Here is a 20,975-nt window from a genome sequence, read left to right as displayed (position 1 = left end):
GGTGGCACTTTTACATACCCTCCCCACAGTGTGCTCAGGGCCACAGAAACAGCTTCTAGAAGGACCACGCCAGCTCGTTGCCACCTGCTACACTGAAGTTGGACTTTCCATGGCTTCTCCTTGAGTCTTTGCCTCCTGGTTTGGGTCGGGGCATGTGTTTCAGATGGTTGGTTTGTTCATCCTGTCTTAACTTCCTAGTCTGGTGTTAGAGTTGAAGCCTGGAGCTTCTTTAAAACTGACAATAACATCCCCCTGCCACCCAGCCCTGTCTCTCAGATCATTCTATCTTCCCTATGGCTGGGAGACTTAATCTTCCTTTTATCAAGTCACCCTCTCGTCTTAGGACAGATAAGAATGTCCCTATCAAGTTCAGTATCACATCTTTTTCCTTCATTTTTTTTTTCTTTTTAGATAAATCTATCTATCTGTATTTGCCTTTGTGATGGCTCAGAATGAGAGATGCAAATCTAAGTAAACCACAACAATTAACGTGGAGGCAAAAATGCAGGAGACTAGGGGTACTTAAATCAAATAAGCAATTGCATTTGGGCAGTGCCCTTCCATGAGCCAAGGCAAAGAGAGAGATACAAGGAAGGGCACTTTGAACACTGAACACAACTTATTAAAAGATAATCATGCCGAATTGCTGCAAGACACATATTTTTTTTATTTTCCTGTCTTCCAACAGAAGGATGACATCATCTCATAGACCAGCCCCAACAGAACTTTCTGCAGTGGTGGTTCCTATAGTTCTTCTATCTATAACTGTGCTGCATTGAGGACTTGAAATGTGGCTAGTGCAACTGAGCAACTAAATGTTTGATGTGACCTAACTTTACCTACTTTAAATTTAAATAGCCACACGTGACCAGTGGTACAGTACTGGAGAGGGTTGTCGTAGACTTTTATGTAAATAATGTAAAACACTACAGATAATGTCTTTTTTATTTTTTGCTGGGCTCCGTAGAATCATGGGTGCTCAAACAAATAATGTCTTAACAAAAGATTTTAGAAATTATTGCAATCTCCATCCAGCCGTCTGTATCCTCCAAAATGGTAGAGGGAGGAGGCAATTTTAATCAGAGGGCATAGCTCTATTTAGGTGTGTCTTTATAGGGGTTATACTTGGGGCCAGGTGGGCCTCAGGAGATTGAGAGGATGCTGTGGTGCCGTGCTTTTCACCCACACTCTCTGATAGCAATGCCCCCCTGGCCCAGCATGTCAGCTCAGACGCCTCAGCCTGGCAGTGCAGGTGTCAATGACTTGACCCCATGGACCAAACCAACCTTAATTCCTTTCCCCCTCAGCCAGCGACTTCTGCTTTGCTTAGCTCCGACTTCTCTTTCTACCCCACCTACCTCACACTCATTCCCACTTCAGTGATTTTTGTTCACGGTGTCCCTCCGGCTTATAATGCTTCTTTTTTTTTTTGTAACTCCAACATCATGCAAATAATTTCTGTCCTTCCAATCTCAACCAAGCCCCACCTCGTTCTTCAAACTATCTCTGAATATTCATTCTTAATTAACCTCGTTCTCTCTCATGTTCAAATCTAGTTGCGGTTGAAACCAATACCCCCTGATTGACTACTAAGTTGTGTTGTCTCCAAAACTAAATCCTCAATTCAAGGGCAGGGAAAATGTTGTCTAGGACTGCTGCCGACTTTACAACCTAAAATAGTATCAGCACATAGTAGGTGCTCAACGTTATTGCCGCTTGGTTGACAAATGCAAGTATGTTTTCATCCCTTTCCCACCTCTGAACTGTTTGAAGAGGTTAACTTTTTCCCCAACTTAATGTACTGCTGCACAATTTGTGTCTGGAAGCAAACCTGAGGCTGCAGTGGACCCACTCTGCTTTGTGTGTTAAATTAAATCTCTGACAATAAAGTCAGAGACAGATGGCTAAAAAGAAACCTTAATCATTCCTGATATTATTAAATCTTCTAGTTTGAGGGCTCAGAGAGCCCAAGAAAATTTTCTTTTAGTCCCTGTTGGCTTTCTAGTCCACAGATGGAGTTATAGAGCTGGCCTGAAAAGCAATTTTGTGCAACTGTTTACCAAAGGGGAGGGGAAAAAAATCATTATATCACCCTTCTGAGGTTCGCAAGTAATAAGCGTGCTGTCCTCTCTCCCAGCCCAGAGAGCTGCATGGGCTTGATAAATAGCCAGATTTGCTCCAACTGCAGCTCTAAACAGATGTCTGCAAATATTTCAGAAAACCCTCAGAAAGTGGGTGGGTGTTACTGATGCCTGGCCGCGGATGCTTTTGTTGGCAAACAGGCAGCAGCCGTCTGTCTCCTCTCCACGGAAGACGAGCCTGCCACTGGGCCCTAACACTCCTTTCTCTTGCTGGTGACTGTGTTAGCCATGCATCGTGGCTTATTTTGAAAGCAGCGGTTCTCAATGAGGGGTGATTTTGTCCCGCACTCTTGTCCCACCCAGGGGATATTTTCCAACTTCTGGAGACATTTTTTATTGCCACGGCTGATGATAAGGGAGATGCTACTGACAGCTACTGGGCAGAAGCCAGGGCTGCTGTGAACCATCCTACAATGCATGGGGCAACCCCCAAAACAAAGAATTATTCACTCTCAAATGTCATTCATGCCCAGGTTGAGAACTCTTGCTTTTTTTTTTTTTTTTTTAGTAACCCTGTCTTAAAGTAATATCTTTTTTTTTTTAGTACAGCCAGTTCATTCATGCATGTATTCATTCAACAAATATTTATTGTTAAGCATAGAAAATATCCAATTAGTCACATCTCTGTGTGTCGGTGGATTCGTTAATTCACTCACGTAATATGTACGTATTGACGCCTCCTCTGTGCCAGGCACGGGGGTCTAGACAACACAGCCTAGTCTTTCCTCACAGAGGGGTTATGTTCTAGGGAAGGGAGGCAAGAGTCTAAACACGTTGACAAAGTAAAGAACAAGATCATTTCAGCCAGTGAGAGGTACAATGGAGCATATCAAACAGGGCAAGGGGAGAGAGATGCTAGTGGGGTTTGGGGAAGGTTTCTCTGCATAGGTCATATTGAAGCTGTGACATGAATGATGAGAAGGATGGAGATTGGCAAAAATTGGGAGGACGAGTGTCCAACATAGAAGCAGCAACAGGCTTAGAGGCTAAAGACCTGGAAGGCTAGGGGGGCGGGTTCCGGATCAGAAACATGCGCTCAGCTGAAGCTGGGATGGAGGATGTCAGGTGGACAGAGTGAGGATGATGAGATGGGCACGGGTCAGAGGGGGCAGGGTTTATAGCCTTGGGGAAGGCACCTGGACGGCATGTCAGGCTCAGGAGGAAGCCAGGGGAGGATGTTAAGCAAGGTGGAACGTGAACTGGCTCAGGTATTGCTAAATCAGCTCTGGCCGCTGGGCAGGTTGCCCTGGACAGGGGCGAGATGGAAGTGAGGGGCCAGGCAGGAGACTCCTTGCAGGAGGGACATCAGCACTGGGCGTGGAGACAGAAGGAAGCGTGTGGACTCGGGAAGCGTTTTTGAGGTAAAGTGCCTGACTTGCTTGCACGTGGCCCATGCCTCAGTCAAGCAAGCTGCCAGCCCTGGTTTTCCCACCTCCAGTGGGTCCCAGTGCTGGGTCCCTTTGCACGGCATCCTCAGTGGACTCGGTCCTTGAGCCAGCCCTGGCAACTCCAGCATGCGTGAAGGTTGGGAATTCGTCTTGCTGCCTTCCATACACCAGCTGTGCCTGGTCAGACCCTTCCTAACCAGGACTGAGCTTCCCCGCTATGAGGCCTCCTGATCTGTAATTTAGCCTTTCCCATTCCTTAGCTGGATTCAGATCTTCCTTGAATATCAGACCTCTGTAGTTGCCTATGACCCTGAACAGCAATTTCAGCTTCTTCCCTGGTGGACAATGCCCTGGGGGCCAGGATGCGGCACCTCCTGACTCTGACCCTATGGCAGCCCCCCATGGTACTTGGAATGAAATCCAAATTTCCATCTGGCCCTTGCTGAGCTATTCAGACTCGCCTTGCATCATTCCCTCCTTGGCTCACAGCAACCCATCCCTGGAATTCACCACGATCTTTCCTCATCCCTTTGTTTTTGAGGGTCTCTCTGCTTTGAATATTCTTTGCCTACTTCATGTCCCAACTCAAATGACACTTACTCAGAGAAACCTTCCTTCTTTAAAGTAACTCTATAGCATGCAATGTCAATGAGCATGGTATCACCCCAAAGGGGTGAAAATTGGTTCTTGAAAGACTTAAAATATTCTTCTTTTTTTTTTTTTAATTAGAGACAGGGTCTTCTTGCTCTGTTGCCCAGGCTGGAGTGCAATTGGCATCATTATAGCTCACCAAAGCCTCGAACTGCTGGGCTCAAGTGATCCTCCTGGTTCAGCCTCTCAAACAGGTGAGACTACAGGTATGTGCCAGCATGCCTGGCTAAGTTTTTAATTTTTTTTTTTTTTTATAGAGACAGGATCTTGCTATATTGCCCAGGCTGGTCTAAAACTCCTGGCTTTGAGAAATCCTCAATATTACTCATTTAATGCATGAAAGCACCAGATATACATTGAGGACATAAATACACACACGCACACATAGACACATACACATATATGATATTAAATTTCATGGGGAAGTTGATTAGGCAAAATCATGTCTAAAGAGGCTCCTTATGGGGACAACCATTAAAAAGAGACTGGAAAACACTGCTTTGTAGAAACTAAGTCCCCTGCCTCCACTTACTCACCAACATACACCCTCATTTATTTTCTTCCATGAACTTACCACAGTTGGCAATTGCCCTGCTTATCTTTGTTGACATCAGTATTTTCTGTCCCTTCCCTGTCTTCTGACCATAAGCTACAATGAAGTCTTGAGATCTTGCCTTTTGTTCACCATTGTATCTCTAGCATCTGCACAGTACTGGGCACATAGTAGTTGTTCAATAAATACTTGGTGATTCAGTTACCATTGTGGTCAAAGAGCGATTTCATGTACTCGAACTAGAACTCACTGGACTCCCGCTTGGACTTCAATGCTTGCTGAAATGCTACTGATTTGTTGGGTTCCTTTGGGCACTGAGTTCAAGCATAGGTCCCCTTCTCTGCCCCATGGGGAAGGTCCTCTTCTCAGCCCCGGTCTTGCCTATTCCCAGTTTCCTCTCTTCCTCAACCCTTGAGAACCGAGGAACCATGTAGCCCAACCCTGCCCTTTTCCACTGAGATGCCACAGTGAGTACCATATGGATGTCTTAACTCATTACAAACGTTTTCAAGAAAATTATAGCAATAGGCAAGGTCTATTAGCAGTGACACAGCAGAAAGCATGCACGATGATCAGATTTGATTTAGCAATAAATTGAGTTATGGTGAGCGTCTGCAATAGAAAAAAGGCTGGAAGGAAGCAAACCAAAACGTTCTTGATGTTATTCTTCCCTGGAATGTGCACTGGCTGTTTATTTTCTTCTTATGTTTTTGGTTAATTTAGGAATTTCTGTACTGTGTATGCCTTTATTTTTTTCACAAGAAACGAGGTTTTTTTGGTAGTTGGGGTTTTAAGACCATCCATGACACTGCGGTATTACAGAGACATATGTAATATAGGCACATTCCTGGTCCATAGATCCAGGACCAGTTGTATTTGATTATATAGTGACCCCCCAAAAGAGCCTTTTTTGGGAGGATTTCTGTTTTTAGAGAAACCATTGGATTTGAGCCACCTTAGTCCATTAGGCGAATAGCAACAGCCCTCTTGCCAGAAGCACTCCCTGCTATCTGTCCCATAGATCTTAGTGCTTGTTAGATTTTTTAAAGTTGTCTGTGACTCCCCAAAACACAAAAAAGTACTCCTACTATAAGGCATCTGACTCATCAAAATACAAGGCAAACAAACAAAAAACCTTTTCTGCGTATCTTAAAATGAGGGCTTTATTGCTCCGCCATGCCAAGGGTTTCAAAATTCTGACTTAGAAAATTTGTTTTTCATGAAATGCCTCTATTTTTTTGAGACAGAGTCTCGCTTTGTTGCCCAGGCTAGAGTGAGTGCCATGGCGTCAGCCTAACTCACAGCAACCTCAAACTCCTGGGCTCAAGCAATCCTCCTGCCTCAGCCTCCCGAGTAGCTGGGACTACAGGCATGCGCCACCATGCCCGGCTAATTTTTTCTATATATATTAGTTGGCCAATTAATTTCTTTCTATTTATAGTAGAGACGGGGTCTCGCTCTTGCTCAGGCTGGTTTCGACCTCCTGACCTCGAGCAATCCGCCGGCCTCAGCCTCCCAGAGTGCTAGGATTACAGGCGTGAGCCACCGCGCCCGGCCGAGCGTCTCATTTTATTAGAAACAGTTTGACCCTCTCGCTCTTGCTCAGGCTGGTTTTGAACTCCTGACCGTGAGCGATCCACCCACCTCAGCCTCCCAGAGTGCTAGGATTACAGGCGTGAGCTACCGTGCCCGGCAGAAATGCCTCTTGAAACCCAGGCCACACAGCTCTTCCTTTCTCCTCATGAGTTAAGGAGAAAGGAGTTGTGTTCCCAAATGCCCAAACATTTCTTGGTCCTGGAGGATTTTTCTAGACCCTTGCCTCCTCCTAGCCAGTCTCGTATGAACCAATACAAGCAGCTCATGCTTCAAGGCTACATTAGGGGTTCTTAATTTTTTTCAAGATCAAGGAATGCTTTCACATACTAAGACTTTCGGTGGATTCCTTAACAAAAAGACTCAATCTGACACTGGATCCAACAATTCAGCAATCATTCCAAAGCCCATCACGATAGCTGGTACCTCACAAGGGCTCAAAGTATCAGGCTTAGCACAGAAATCCTTTTAGCTCTGAGCCATTTTGTGATCTCTTGTATACTCCCAAGGCAGCAGTATATACATGGTACTGCAACAATGTCCACACTCTCCAAGACAAGGAATTGTACACATCCATCAAAACTTGGTGGCCTCCCTGGGAAGGGATCCTAGCACAAATGGTGTGGTGAGGCACATGGTTTGAGAGCCACTAAGGAACTTAAACCTTTCTTTAGTAAGAAAGTACTCTTTGGAGTACTCTAGTACTCCAGCACTCCAAAGTACTATATTATGGGAAAATGATTTTTAGGACCTTCATTTAAAACAAATAAATCTGGGGGAAAAATCATTTAGTAAAGGATTGTATCTGGCTGCCCCCACCTGCCTGGGTTAAAAAGAAGAGGCGATTTGCTGAGCGCCGTTCTTACCTCCTCCAGAGCCCACAAGGAGTCCACCACCGGCTTGATCTTCTTCTGGTTGTAGAGCCCTAGGAGTTTGTCCACCACTCCTCGAATGAGGCCTGCCCGGCCCTGTTTGAAGAGCAGATTTAACAGGGAAAAGCCCGCGATGACTTTGTTCTCTTCGTACAGCTTGATGGGGTTCACTTTCTCCACCTGCCACCACTGCAAGGAGAGATGGCGCTGCGTTAGAGGGACCCAACAGTGGGCTGTGTTGGCAGCATCGCCAACGTTGTCGGCTGTCCAGGGAGTGTGGGGCCACAGCTGAGCAGATTCCAGCTGGCCGAGGGGTAGCTCTTGGTGGTGGGTTTTTTTTTTTTTTTTTTTTTTTTTTTTGCTTTTGAGACAGGGTTTCACTCCCGTTGCCCAGGCTAGAGTGCCGTGGCATCAGCCTAGCTCACAGCAACCTCAAACTCCTGGGCTAAAGCGATCCTCTTGCCTCAGCCTCCTGAGTAGCTGAGACTACAGGCATGCCCAGCTAATTTTTACTATTAGTAGAGATGGGGTCTCATTCTTGCTCAGGCTGGTCTCGAACTCCCGAGCTCAAATGACCTTCTCGCCTTGGCCTCCCAGCATGCCAGGATTACAGCACGTGAGCCACCGCGCCAGGCTTTGGTGGTGTATTTTTTAAAGCATCTATTTCACTAGACACTGCTGCAAGTGTGCAGGAAACAACACACAGTGATGCTTGTGAGAAGCGCGGGGTCTAGGTAGGGGGGACAGCCCAAAACCAATGACTAAAAGGCCACATGTAGTTGAAACACAGGATGGTCGGCTCTGGAGTTGAATCCTGGCTCTACCATGAACTCCCTAGTGTTCTCTGGGCTTCATTTTTCTCAACTGACCCCCGTGGCAGGATATGGCCTCTGATGTTTCTGGGAGAGTGAAGCATAGAGCACTTGGCGAACGGTGGTGGTGGGGACGGGTTGGTGAAGGGTTAGGATGGCAGAGACGTTTACCAAGTGTGGTGGGGGCACAGTGGAGGGAGGTGGCCACGCTGACTGCAGGAGCAGCTTTCCTGGGGAGAGAATAGATAATGGCCAGGCTAAACCCAGAAAGGTGAGCAGGGATCCAACAGACAAAGAAGGGAAAGGAAGGGTAATTTAGAAGGAAGGAACAGCATGAAGGAGTAATGAAGCCAAAGTGTTGGGACTGAACCAGTGGTTCTCAACTGGGGGCAGTTGTGCCCCCCAGAGGACATTTGGTAATGTCTGGGGATATTTTTGGTTGAGATGACTGAAGGGGGTCAATGCCCCTACTGGCAGAGATGCTGCTAAACATCCTACAACTCTAGGGACAAGCTCCACAACAAAGAATTATCCAGCCCAAGTTATCAACAGCACTAAGGTTGAGAAGCCCTGGGTGGAAGACACCCAGCCGGTAAATGTGGTTGTCCCTTTTCCAGCCTCTCATCCCCCACCTTCAGACACCAAGATAAGTAAAGAATCCATTGGCAACCTATGGAACTGGTTAGCCAATTGCTTTGTTCTGATTTTTTTTTTTTTTTTGCTTTGTTCTGATTTAATTGCTTTTCCTTTGGTGCTGGTTATAGATTAGAAATTCAAACTTCCAATTCCTGAAGGGTTCTAAGAGGTAAAATGTTTGATCTCAGTCTCAATATAGAATGCCAAAAGGAATGTGATGGGCACTAAGGGTTATGATGTTTATGTTATTGATGTGCATATGTATATATATATATGTATATATATATATATATATATATATATATATCCTGTCTCTTTCCAAAGAGAATCAAAACGCCTCCTCAAAGTGAAAGCTTTTGTTTATGTGTTTGTTTTAAATTGGGAAACTCAGGAAAATAAGTGTGGGAAAGATGAGTTGAAAACAACGATAAAGTTCATACACAAAATTCTTTACTAAAGTACATTTAGTAAAGGCCTGGGGGCTGGCTCGAGAACAGCCATGCATTTGACCATGGGGTTCCTGGCACAAAACAAAAGTAAAAAAATAATTAACAACTTGATTCCCAGTGTATCTGTGACGCCTAAATGTGTGTTTATGGAATGAATGCTTGCTGAATCCACAATTGCTGCACAGTTGTAGTTAAGAGAGTTCTAGAGCCGAATGCCTGGTTTTGAATCCCACCTCTGTCACTCACTAGCTGTGTGACTTTAGGCAAGTCACCTAACATCTCTGTGCTCAGTTGCCTCACTGTACCTCATTGGGAGGGGGGATGTGAGGAGTAAATGTGTTAATGCATAAAAGATGCTTAGAACAGTGTCATGTCCAAGGTGATGTATAAACATAAGCCATTTTTATTATTTTAATTTGAAAGGGATGTTTTTGAGTGAGTGAAGAAGAGCTCCGATTTGGATTCAGACTGCTCCCTAAATGTTAACTTCCCCTTAGTGTCATCATCTCTGCGGCTCGAAGCCGATGGCATGTTTGACAAAGAGTGAAGTACAAGTTCTGCAGCAGCTTTAAGATGAAACAAAAGTAATACAGATAAGTGAAAAAAAAAATCTATGTACGATTCCAATACACCTTTAATTTCTAAGTCTTTCTTGAGTGTACTGAAAAAAAAAATTGTTTTCTAGAACCTTCCAGATCAGTCATCATTCCATTTCTTGGCATCCCCTTTCTTCAGTTTTCTTCTAACCGACCGACTAGTTTTTGACCAGGCCTCTGAAAGGGAACATCTTCCCTCTGGACCCCCAGCTACAAAGCGTTCTGGTAATGGGCACCCCTGTTTCGGGCAGAGAATCTCAGTCGCCACACTGGCTGTCTTTGATGAATGCCTTCGCTGAGCTTGGAATTCACTGCAATTGCTTCGTTAACGCTATGTGTTGGGATTGTGCATTGAGGGGGAGAAAGGGAAAACACTTTTATGATACAATTGTGCGTGATTTGGGATCAGCGTGGTTACCCACAGCAGTCTGCCAGCAGCCACAGCCCAGAACAGCTGTGAGTGGCACGAAGCCCGTCTTCAGGGGAGATACTCCAGACTGCATCTGTCGTTAGGCTCCAGTCTTGCTCCTCTGTAGACTCTGCAGTCGAGATGATCCTTGACCCAGGCCTTAAAGCTCACACGCAAAGAGAGTCCCTTTGATTCGACTCTCACAAGTGCAGGGAGCGTGATCCGTTCAGAGTCAGGGAATGTTTGGGGGTGAAGTTTCAAGCAGCCAGTATCGGCACTTCAGGGGCATATGAATACTTAGAATGAATTCTAACCCCTCACCATGGATTCCCCTGACCACCCTATTCTAAGTTCCTCCACCCTATCCCACTGTTTTCTATTTTTTAGCACCCTGTTTTAGCCCACTTCAGAGGTTCCATAGCTATGGGCAACTACGTTATTAGTATGTCTTTCTTATTTTGGGTTTCTCTTTCCCATTAGAATATAAGGGCCACAAACATCAAAAGTGTACCTATCTTAATTAGCTGTGTAACTAAAAGTAGAAAAAATTAGCCAGGCACAATGATGTGCATCTGTAGTCCCAGCTACTTGGGAGGCTGAGGCAGGAGGATTGCCTAAGCCCAGGAGTTCCAGGTTGCTGTGAGCTAAGCTGACGCCATGGCACTCTAGCTGGGAAAACAGAGTGAACCCTGTCTCGCAACAAAAAAACTTTGCTAAAATTTTTTAAAAAATACACTTATCCCATTCCCTGTGATATCCCAGGACCTGGCGCAGTGCCACAAATAGCAGGTGCTGGGAAAATGCTTGTCAAGCGTGCAGATCAGTCAATGCTGAACCACCTTCAAAGGAGGCCAAGCGCAGAGGGGTAAGCAACAGGCACTTTTGAGAAGCAGCAATCCCCTGTTGAGGTGGGTGGGGTAAAAACCAAAGCTCAAGCCCACATTCATTTAATTCTAGCCAGGGCAGCTCCAGATGGGAATAAAGATATGAGTCAGTTTGCGGTGGGGTAAATGCCCAGGCATGTGGCTTCTCAATAGCAGAGAAGTAGTGACCACATTCACAGCGTGATCACCTAACACAGGGGTTCACAAACCTGTCTGTGTCTAAAAATCACCCCATGAGCTTGTTAAAGTCATAGAGTCCCCATTCATAGCTCCCACTCAGTGGGATGGGACATAGAGAAGTCTCAAGTCCCCCCAGGGACCTGGTCAGAATGTGGCCAAACTGAAAGGCTGGCCTCTCTATGGAGCAGATAAATATTACTAAGGCCAAGTTCATTTTTGATTCATGATCAAAAACACCAACACATGAGCCATCTGTGCTGAAATCAAAATGAAGCTCTCTTGAGTTTTGCTGACACTCCTGCCACTCTGCTTTGTATATGGGACAGAAGTAGCCCAAAGTCCTGGTCCAGCCCCCATGAGCAGTGAGCAGCGCAGGAAGGTGGGCTTTATTGACACTGAGTGATGCAAATGAAGGATAAAAAAGATTAGGTCAGTGTCTTGTGACTGAGTGGGGGGAAGGGCTCATGACATGCAAATCCAAGCAGTACCCCAATATGTACATCAGACGTGCACAGATACTTACTGATTTTGCAAAGCTAAAGAAGCTCTTGGTCTCTCCAGTTACCATGTTGGATGAACCTGCAAATGGAAGATTCCCAAATCAAGCCACGCTAACGAAAACCAACATCTCTTGCTTAAAAAAATAGTGGCAATGGTTTGGTCCAGAACTGGCAAGAACTTGAAAACAAATTTAATATTTTCCACCTGGGCCACTTCCTGTGGATCAAGTCCTTTAATGGTTCTACTCATATTAGTGACCACATTGGCTGGGCCTCATTGGATCCCACTTGAAATGACACAATATAGAGTGGTAGGCACACCTGTTATTTGACAACTCGCAGCAATAGAAATATTACAGAAAACATTAAACACCCCTAAACCCACTTCCCCAGCATAGCAACACATTTCACTTTTTAGAGCCTCTGTCTAAAGACACACATGCAACATTCCCTGCCACTAACCGCATCCCTGCGGTCCTTGAGCACTCACCATATAAAATGTAGGTTCCCAGGGGTTTGAGAAGACTGAGACCTTTCCCGGTGTTGTCCCCGCAGAGGCAATCTAAAACGATGTCCACACCTTCAGCAGAGATCCTACACGAGAACACAAAGCCAAAGCCTGTCACCTCTCAGGAACCAAACTATTGATCCATTTCCATTCCGTGCCATATTGTTTGACTACCAAGAAGTAGGAAATGGGAGAGCTCCAGGAGCAGCAAGAAATAGGGGGGGCAGGAGCCCAGGAGATAGAGTTTCCTCCTGGGTCCATCTACAGGAATTTCCCAGAGCTGGAGGCTGTTGAGAATTTGGCGGGTAGAGAAGTGAACATGTTCCTTCAGGCAAGAGCTTCAAGATGGAAAAGCACTCTACCACCCCCACTCCATCATTGCAAGCCCCGCAAATGGACCATACTGAATCGGACTCAGTTGGGTCTATTTAAGATGTCCCAGGTTCCATCAGCAGCCATGGGACTAGCTCTGCCTGGTTCACGCTCATGTGGAAAAGCACCACTGCAGTCCTTTTTAGTGAAATAATCATGACAGTCACTTGCAAAGGCACAAGGACCATTCTCTTTCCTCCCCGCTCCACTTTCTGGGGGTGTCCACCCTGCCACATAGGTACGTATAATAATTACACAAAGCAGAGAGGGTGGGAGTGGAGGCTCCATGCAGCAGTTCCTATGGGCACTGTCTCCTGCTGACATAAATCTCTGCGGATTTAAAAAGCCAACACACATAGCCCAAGCTTGGGGAGTCTCACTCAGCAGCAAGATATTTTGGAGTTGCTGATTCAAGACCTTCGTGTCTGTCCTTCCTGTGTTCCCTTAGTCCCTTGACTGTGAACATGGTCTCTCTTCTTCCTACCCACATGGGACAGGGAAGGACTTCTCTTGAGTGGGGGTAGGTTCCGGCAGAGCCAGTACTGGGAGAGACACCCTTGGACCTTGCCAAGACCCGCACTCCCCTGCACTGCGACTTGCATATCCAGCGGGTCCTTGGCCCTTCACGCGGTTTCTCCTGCTGAAAACTCATCTGTACCACAGCTTTAACTGTCACTGCAGGAGATGGCTTCAGAGTGCCTGGCACACAGTAGGCTTCTCACAGAGGGCTTGGACACGGCAGCCTGGCTTCCTCTCTGGCCCAGGGGCACGCCACCCCTGCTGCCTTTCCGACAGTGAGTGTGGGTGCTAGAAAGACCACAAACTCTGCAACCGGAACCAGCTGGGGTTGAGTCTGGCCATGTGTGTGTCTGCGTGACACTTACTTATAACCAAGCTGCACCTTGCCTCCCACCTCTGAAAAATAAGGACAACATCTGCTTCATAAAATTTGCACAGCCTGGAAGCAGCTCATGCATATTCTTTCGGCTTTCATTTAGACGGTGCTCACCTGTGCTCCCTGGTGCCCTGTACCCCCCACCTCGTGCTAACCCCACTGTTGTCTTGCAATTGCTCATTTAACTGTCCCCACTAGTTTGGACACTTCAGGTCCCAGGGACATGCTCATCTTGCTCACCCTTGCATCTTTGTAGTCCTCATGCCTATCGATTACTTGAATGGTCCTCGATTTCCAGTGGCTTAATGTAACGATTTTTCAGCTTTATGATAGCACCCACCCCACCGTTCTGTTTTCCACTCTAGGTATTTAATAAACCAAGCGGAGTTTTGCAGAGCAGAAAGTTCATAGAATCACACACCTCTGAGGCCAAATATGATGCTAAGTCTCAATTTCCTTATCTATATAATGAGGAATTTTTGCCTTGCGGGATTGTCTGAGATGCACGTAAAATGGTCTAATGGAACTCTCAGCAGGGTGGCATGAGACCAACAAAGAGTGGCTGCTGTTATCCACCTCGCTCCAGCCCAGCTTCCCTTGTCTGGGACTCTCTTCCACTTCGCTCTATTACAGGAATTGTTCTCACTCTTCAAATGCCACCTGGGGCCTGTCCACTTGACACACTCTCTCTGATCTTCCTCTTTTCTCTGCTTCTAAAGCCCTGGCAGTCCGGTGCACACGACTCAAGGTTTCCAGTTCTTTTGCTTGGTTTCCCTCGTAGTCGTCTCTCTCCTCCCAAACAGAGAGATGGTAACTGATACAAAGGGTAGGTCTGGATCACAAATATTTTTTCTCTATTCCCTTTACAACACCTGGCTCAAGGCTGCAGATGAATTCAAAAGAGGCTTACCGATTGACTGCTTTATAAAAGAGTTTTCATCTCAAGAAATTTTAGATTATTATTTTTTTCTAGTTCATCATACACGTAATATTGTAACAGTATCTGTGATCAAAAAGCAAAGAGAAATCACTCTGCGTTCCATTCCTGTTGCATGTGAGCGGGTGGATATTTTCCCTTTCTTTCTCTTGATGTCTCTATGCACTGAGCATTTGTACAAAACTGTGATCACAGCCTGGATGGAATTTGGCATTCTGCTTTTTTCCCTCAATATGCTGCCATGGGCAGTTTTCATTTTGTGCTAGAGTCTTCATAATTCTCATTTTCTTTTAGGGGCTGCACGATACTCAAGTCTGTGGGTGTACACTGAACTGTTTCCTTTTTGTGGATCGCGGAAGCTGGTTCCGAATTTCCACTCTTACAGACGATGCTATAATTCACCCTGTTGACATCTGCTGAGCCCTTACAATGAGGCAGAAGCAGTGCTTGGCTCTGCAGCCGGCGTCTTTGTACCTACAGATTTTCTCTTCCTCTGGATTATTGCCTGAGGGTGGGATGGCTGGGACAGAAGGAATTATGGACATGTTTGTGGCTGCCCCATCATTTTTAGTCTAATCCCAGAGTCTGTACTTCAATGCACAATAACTGTTGGAAGTCTCGCTGCAGGCAGGTGGTGGCGAGTAGGGTCTTGGAGACTGTCGTCTTCTACTCTTCTGACATCAGCAGAAATCATTGGTTCAGGGGCAAAGGTGGCAGGTCCAGGACAGTGAGGACATGAGGGGATAGGGTGGCAGGAGTTCCCTTGGTCGTGGGCTTTTTCAGAAGAGCTGCCATCTCTAGATCCCTTTCTCTTCTCACTCCCCACATCCTACCACTTCCAGCTGCTCTGGTCTCCTTTCAGATTCTTAAATATACCAAGCTGTTACCGGAACCTTAGCACATGGCATTCTCCCTAGTTGGAAATGCTCTTCCCCTGGCCAACTTCTCACCCCCACCCCCAACTCTCAACATCCCACTGTGTGATTCACCACGTTTCTGATTTCCCCATTGGCAAATGTTCGCTAGCACCTTGCATGTTTCCACCAGAGCACATACCAAAAGTGTGAATCAGTGAATTCTCATTATAGTTTTATTTTTGTCCCCTCCCCTCCAATTAGACTGTAAGCTCTGTGAGGACAGTGACTCTCAAGGGTCCCTATTGCTGGATCCCCCACCCTGGCACAGCCCCTAGCCCTTCAGAGACACTGAGCACATATTTATTGAGCAGACACTGAGCACGTATTTATTTATGCTTGCAAATATAGCATTGAAGGGGTGAAAGAAATGATAACTGAAAGGGATAGTGGTAGTTCATTTTCCAGAACACAGCTTGAGAGATGGGAGTTAAAGGCAGGAAGGGCTGCCCGAGAGCCGCGGAACTGGGCAAGTGGGTGTCTTCAAAATGAGCCTGCATCTGAGAAGCAGAGAGTGAACTTCTCATCCCTAGCTTTAAAGCTCTCCTTTCATCTCCTGCTGGAACTATGGGGACGACTTTAAAAAATATATAAATCTCTACATTCAACATTTTAAAACAAATGTGAAAATTCAGACCATCAGAAGATCCTTTTTTCCAAGAAACTTGACAAGTTTCACCAAATCTGTTCTAAATCTACCACCTCAAAAACCAAGCTCTCCCATTCACTTGCCATTCAGTTTTCCATCCAAATCTGTGATTTGGAGAAAAGTGTTTCTTTATCACGAAGCATCCGGGCAATTTAATATGTCTTTGTACCTTATAATTTAGTGTGAGAAAATGAAAATGCTGAAACAATGGCTCTGGACCGTCTCTGCATCTCCCCAGGAGCTGTGAGCAGAGTGGACCCTGTGAGTAGCCCGCAAATCACCTACAACCTGGTGGAGCTGCACTTTCCATCTGATTCCACGTGTTGACACACACATGGCCACCATCAACAGCTTTAGGGTCTCAGGTTATAAACCAACATTCTCAAGGTGACTGCAGCCGCCAGCACCTGACCTCCTAGCCCCAGAATCCCCCTCTCATCCAGTCTGTTCACACCCCTGGGGATTGTTCAAAGCCCACATTGGATCATGTTACCACTTTGGTCCTTTGGTGGCTCTCGGTCACATTTCCTAGCTTGGTGTGTGTGGTCTTCATGTGCATCTGACACCAGTCTCCTGCCCAGCCTCACCTCATGCCCCACCCACCCTTCCCTCCACAGGTACCCCTTTGCTTCCCTCCACAGGTACCTGTGCTTAGAGCAGATAACCAGATATCCCTGGACTTGAATCCCATTAAGATTTCTTCCAGTTCTCTCAGCCTCTGAGGCATGTCTATTCCTCAGGATGCACAAAATATCCCTTCTTCCCAGCTCCTTTCTTCCTATGGGGAACTTCAGCTCATGCCTCACTCTTTAGGAGCTATCTGTATAGCAAAAGTGTGGGCCCCAAAGTCGGAATGCCTGGTTTGACCCCAAGGACCACCCTTTCCTACCTGTGCCACGCCTGCCAGGCACACAGCTTGGCAACATTTCCCAATTCACTTTCAGTAAGATGTGGCCAAGGACCTGAGTACGAGCACTAGAATATGAGCACGGTGGATGTTCCTTCTGGGACTGGCCTCGAAAATCCTCCCATGCATGACCCTTCAGCGCTTTCTCCCTTTCTGCCAGCTAGAAGCAAAGGACCATAAGACCCAAGACAAGGGCGGAACCACAAGATGGAAAGAGCCTGGGTCCCTGAATGTCCTTATGGAAGATCATCCACCAAACATCCACTTTGTGCTGTCATGTGAATGAATGAGAAATAAGCCTCTATGTGTTCAGATAGTGTAATAGCAGCTAGCACGACTTTAATACATTAGCTTTGCAAGTTACTTAACTGCTTTGTTCCTTTGGAATAATAATAGAGGTGCTAAGAGGATTAAATGAGCTAATACATGTGAAGTATTCAGCACAAAGCCAGTAATACTAAGTCCTCAGTATGTTTGTTATTATCACTATTATCATCATTATCCCCCCTTTATAGGAATGCTACTATTCATTGAGAGAAGAGCAAGGGCCAATCCAGTGCTCTGTAGCACAGACACTTTACCTTTTTACTTCTTGCACATAGTCTGCATTTCTGTCGAAGAGGTGGGTCACGGAGTCTTTGATTGCTTCATGCTTGAAAGTAGAAGCTGTTCCAAAGACAGTCACGTTGGGGACAGTGGAACACAACTGAGCCACAGCTTGGCCCTGGAAGTGAAAGACAACAGACAAGTCTCACGTGACAGCCACCAACTAACATCCAGTCCTGCTGGGGGTAGAGTGGGATTTCTCAACTGGTGCTATTGGACTTTTCAGGTTGGATTAGTCTTTGTTGTAAGGGGGCTGAACTGTGCACTGTCAGATGTTTAGCAGCATCCCTGGTCTCTACCTGCCAGATGCAAGTAGCAGCCCCCATTGCGACAACCAAAAATGCATCCAGACATTACAAAATGTCCCCCAGGAAACAAAAACTGCCTTGAATGAGAATCACTGATGTAGAGAAAAGTGAACGGAAGTCAGACAAACTCAGCACCAAGACTTAGCAACTGTTATTTAACCGCAATGAGTTGTAAATTGGCAATAACGTTACCTACTCCAAAGAGATCTTGGGGGATGTCTCAGTTTGGAAAAGGCCCTGAGACAAAGATTTGAATGTAACTACTTTATTTGGAAGATGATTTCAGGAAATAGCATGGTGGTAAGACAGAAAAAGGCCAGGTGTGGGAGTTCATGCCTATAATCCTAGCCCTTTTGGAGGCTGAGGAGAGTGGATCACTTGAGGCCAGGAGTTTGAGACCAGACTGATGGCACATGCCTATAGTCCCAGCTACTTAGGAGGTTGAGGCAGGAGGATTACTTGAGCCCAGGAGTTTGAGGTTGCAGTGAGCTATGATGACACCACTATACTTTAGCCCAGGCAACAGAATGAGACCCTGTCTCAGAAAAAAAAAAACAAAAAAAAAAACAGAAAAAGAAGACAACCAATAAAGGATGTGTCACCAAAACCATATCCACCATGGACAACTGGAGCTCAACTGGAGCTCCGAGTTATCCCAACGAAGGGGTGAGGAAGCTGGTGTATTTATCCACCAAATTTCCATCTGCTACTGGTTGAGTGCTGCTTCTGCAGTAGGAATTCTTATGCCAATCCGGCTTGTTCTCGTGGGCTGAGTGTGGTCCCACAGCCAGGCAGAAGCCCTCTGAGCAGCCTTCAGCAGGCTGAATTGAGTGCAGAGAAGCTGTGGTGTGGCTGACAGCATCTGCTCCAGGGAGGCGTTAAGTGAGTTATTACATAACAGGGGTCAAGGACCTGGCACAAAATGTGACACTAAATAGATGTCCAATAAATCCTAATTATCTTTCTCCCTTAGGGCTTATTACATTCAGGGCTGAGATGTCCAGACATAGAAAGAAAAGGTCAACATGAGTTTTAAATATGAAATGGTCCAGGGGAAATCACAAATGCAATCAGGAGTGGGTGATTTTCCATATCCCCCCCTTCCATGTGGTTGAAATTTAAGTCATTGGACAAAATACCATGATCACATGCGTTCCGAAACCTTCCAGTAAAACCCAATTTCCTTGGTGATGAAGATGCATTCTAAAACCGAGCGCTGTCCCAGCTGCCATTTTGAAGGAGGGAAATTATTCTACCGAAGTCGTCTGTGATATTTAATTCCTGCCCGTCATCCTGTTTTCATGCCTTCACGCTGGCGGACTAAATCGGGGTGGCAGGTCAATTTATGGAAATGTTATCTTATGACTAGTTGCAATTAAAGGCAAAATTGAGAGAATGTCAGAGTTGAAAGATCATCCAAATACCACTTCCCCATGACTGTTTATAGACGAAGGAAGGGAGACCCAGAAAGGTTGAGGTCATCCACCTTTTCGGAGGCAGTTCTAGAATTCAAAAGAAGGTCTCCTGGCTCCCAGTCATTGCTATTTTTCTATTAGGCCACCCTGTCTACTTATTTTGACATTTGAAGCTGAGTAGACTTTAAGGTTACTACCTAAAATAGCCATGCTACCGGCACACTCACTTGCAGGTCAATATTTCAGAACGCGGGCATGCACCTAAGACTCTCGACAGGCCTTAGTTCTCTGTTACAAGAATAGCTTTGATGTTTAATTTTTCCCCCCATAATTTACAGAACAAAGAAGGAACTATCCTTCCCACTGAGGATAAATATTAGCAACCAACAGAACAATTCTCTAAAATTCACTGGCCTCAGATAGGCCACCGTGACATTTCCGTGTTACTAGGATTTGCACTAACCTCCTCAGTAGTGGGATGGGAAATTCGAATTGGTTCCAATATCCTTGTAGTCCCTCCTGCCCTCTGTCCTTAGGCAAACACAACATTTATTCATTCAACTAGTTTTCAAATTTCCATTACATACTAGCCAGGCTGTGCTGTAGATGTCAGTGTCAGAAATGATGAGCACGTGTTCATCTCTAGTCCCCAGGTGCCCACTGAATCCTGGACCTGCATCTCTGACTACCATTTTGGCGTTTTTGTCTCCACCTGGCTGTCTCAAAGCCACCAGTCAAACTCACCTGATCCCAGACATAACTCATGGCTATCTCCGAACCAGTTACTCCTGGTGTTAGTTTGCTAGGACTTCTATAACAGAGTTCCTAGATAGGGTGGCTTAAGTATCAGAACTCTTTTCTCATGGTTCTGAAGGCTCAAAGTCCACAATCAAGTGTCAGCATGGTTGGTTCTTTCCGAGAGCTATGATGGAAGAAGGGTCTGTCCCTAGCTTGTAGGTGGCCATATTCTCCCTGTGTCTCTTCCTAGCATCATCTCTCTGTGATATCTGTGTCCAAATTTTGTGGAATAGGGCTCACTCTAATGACCTCACTTTAACTTGATCACCTGTAAAGACCCTATTTCCAACTAGAGTTGCATCCTGTAGTACTGGGGATTAGGACTTCAACATATGCATTTCGGCGGGGATGCAATTCAGCCCATAGCATTCCTTTTACTGTATCCCCTGCTTCAGGGGGTTGGGACTGCACCCTTCACTCATTGCTAAACCCAGGAATCTGGGCCACCCTGGGCCTTCCTCCCTCATCCAATTAGTCAGCAGTTGCATTATTTATTTCTCCTCAGCATCTCTTGTAACTGTCCCTTCCCAGCCTGGATCATCCTGTTTCCTCCCCTGGATTGTGACAACTCTCTTCTAACTGGCTGGCCTGTTTCCACGTGTCTTCCTGTGGTCACAGTGATTTTTCTCAAACACAACACAGAGAATTTCACCTTTTGTTTCAAAACTTTCAATGACAAGCACAGCATTCAGAAGAAAATGCACACTCTTTTGTTTATCACTCAAATCTGACCCTCCTTGATCTGACCCCGTCTGCCTCATTCACATCCCTCTACTTTTCCAATACTCGAGCCACCACTTGTCAACATTTGCCACCAGCGTGGCACTGTGTTAGCTCTCATCTGTGGCCTTCTCAGAATGAGCCTGGGTCAGGGCCATTAGAGTAACAAGTGGCCTTGATCTTAGGAGCTTGGCATGCTTCACTCCTGGCTGCTGCACTCACCACCTGAGCAATATGTTGGCACCTCTGTTCACTCAAACAGGTGGACAATAATACTATATA

General features: G+C 45.9%; 1 protein-coding gene across 1 annotated transcript in view; it reads right to left on the bottom strand.

Annotated features, from left to right (window-relative positions):
* Positions 1-6,517: 6,517 nt before the first annotated feature.
* The window catches only part of VAT1L (vesicle amine transport 1 like), a 78,816-nt gene continuing 64,358 nt past the window's right edge, over positions 6,518-20,975 (bottom strand). The window contains exons 7-10 of the mRNA XM_012749328.3: positions 17,428-17,570; positions 12,155-12,258; positions 11,688-11,743; positions 6,518-7,387 (exon numbers count right to left, since the gene is read on the bottom strand). Of these exons, the coding sequence (XP_012604782.2) occupies positions 7,115-7,387; positions 11,688-11,743; positions 12,155-12,258; positions 17,428-17,570 (576 nt within the window). The 3' untranslated portion in view covers positions 6,518-7,114. The remainder of the gene's footprint in view (positions 7,388-11,687; positions 11,744-12,154; positions 12,259-17,427; positions 17,571-20,975) is intronic.

This window comes from Microcebus murinus, chromosome 20, assembly GCF_040939455.1.
Source record: "Microcebus murinus isolate Inina chromosome 20, M.murinus_Inina_mat1.0, whole genome shotgun sequence".
NCBI lineage: Eukaryota > Metazoa > Chordata > Mammalia > Primates > Cheirogaleidae > Microcebus > Microcebus murinus.
Note: the sequence above shows the minus strand (reverse complement) of the source record. Positions and strands in the feature narration are given on the sequence as shown.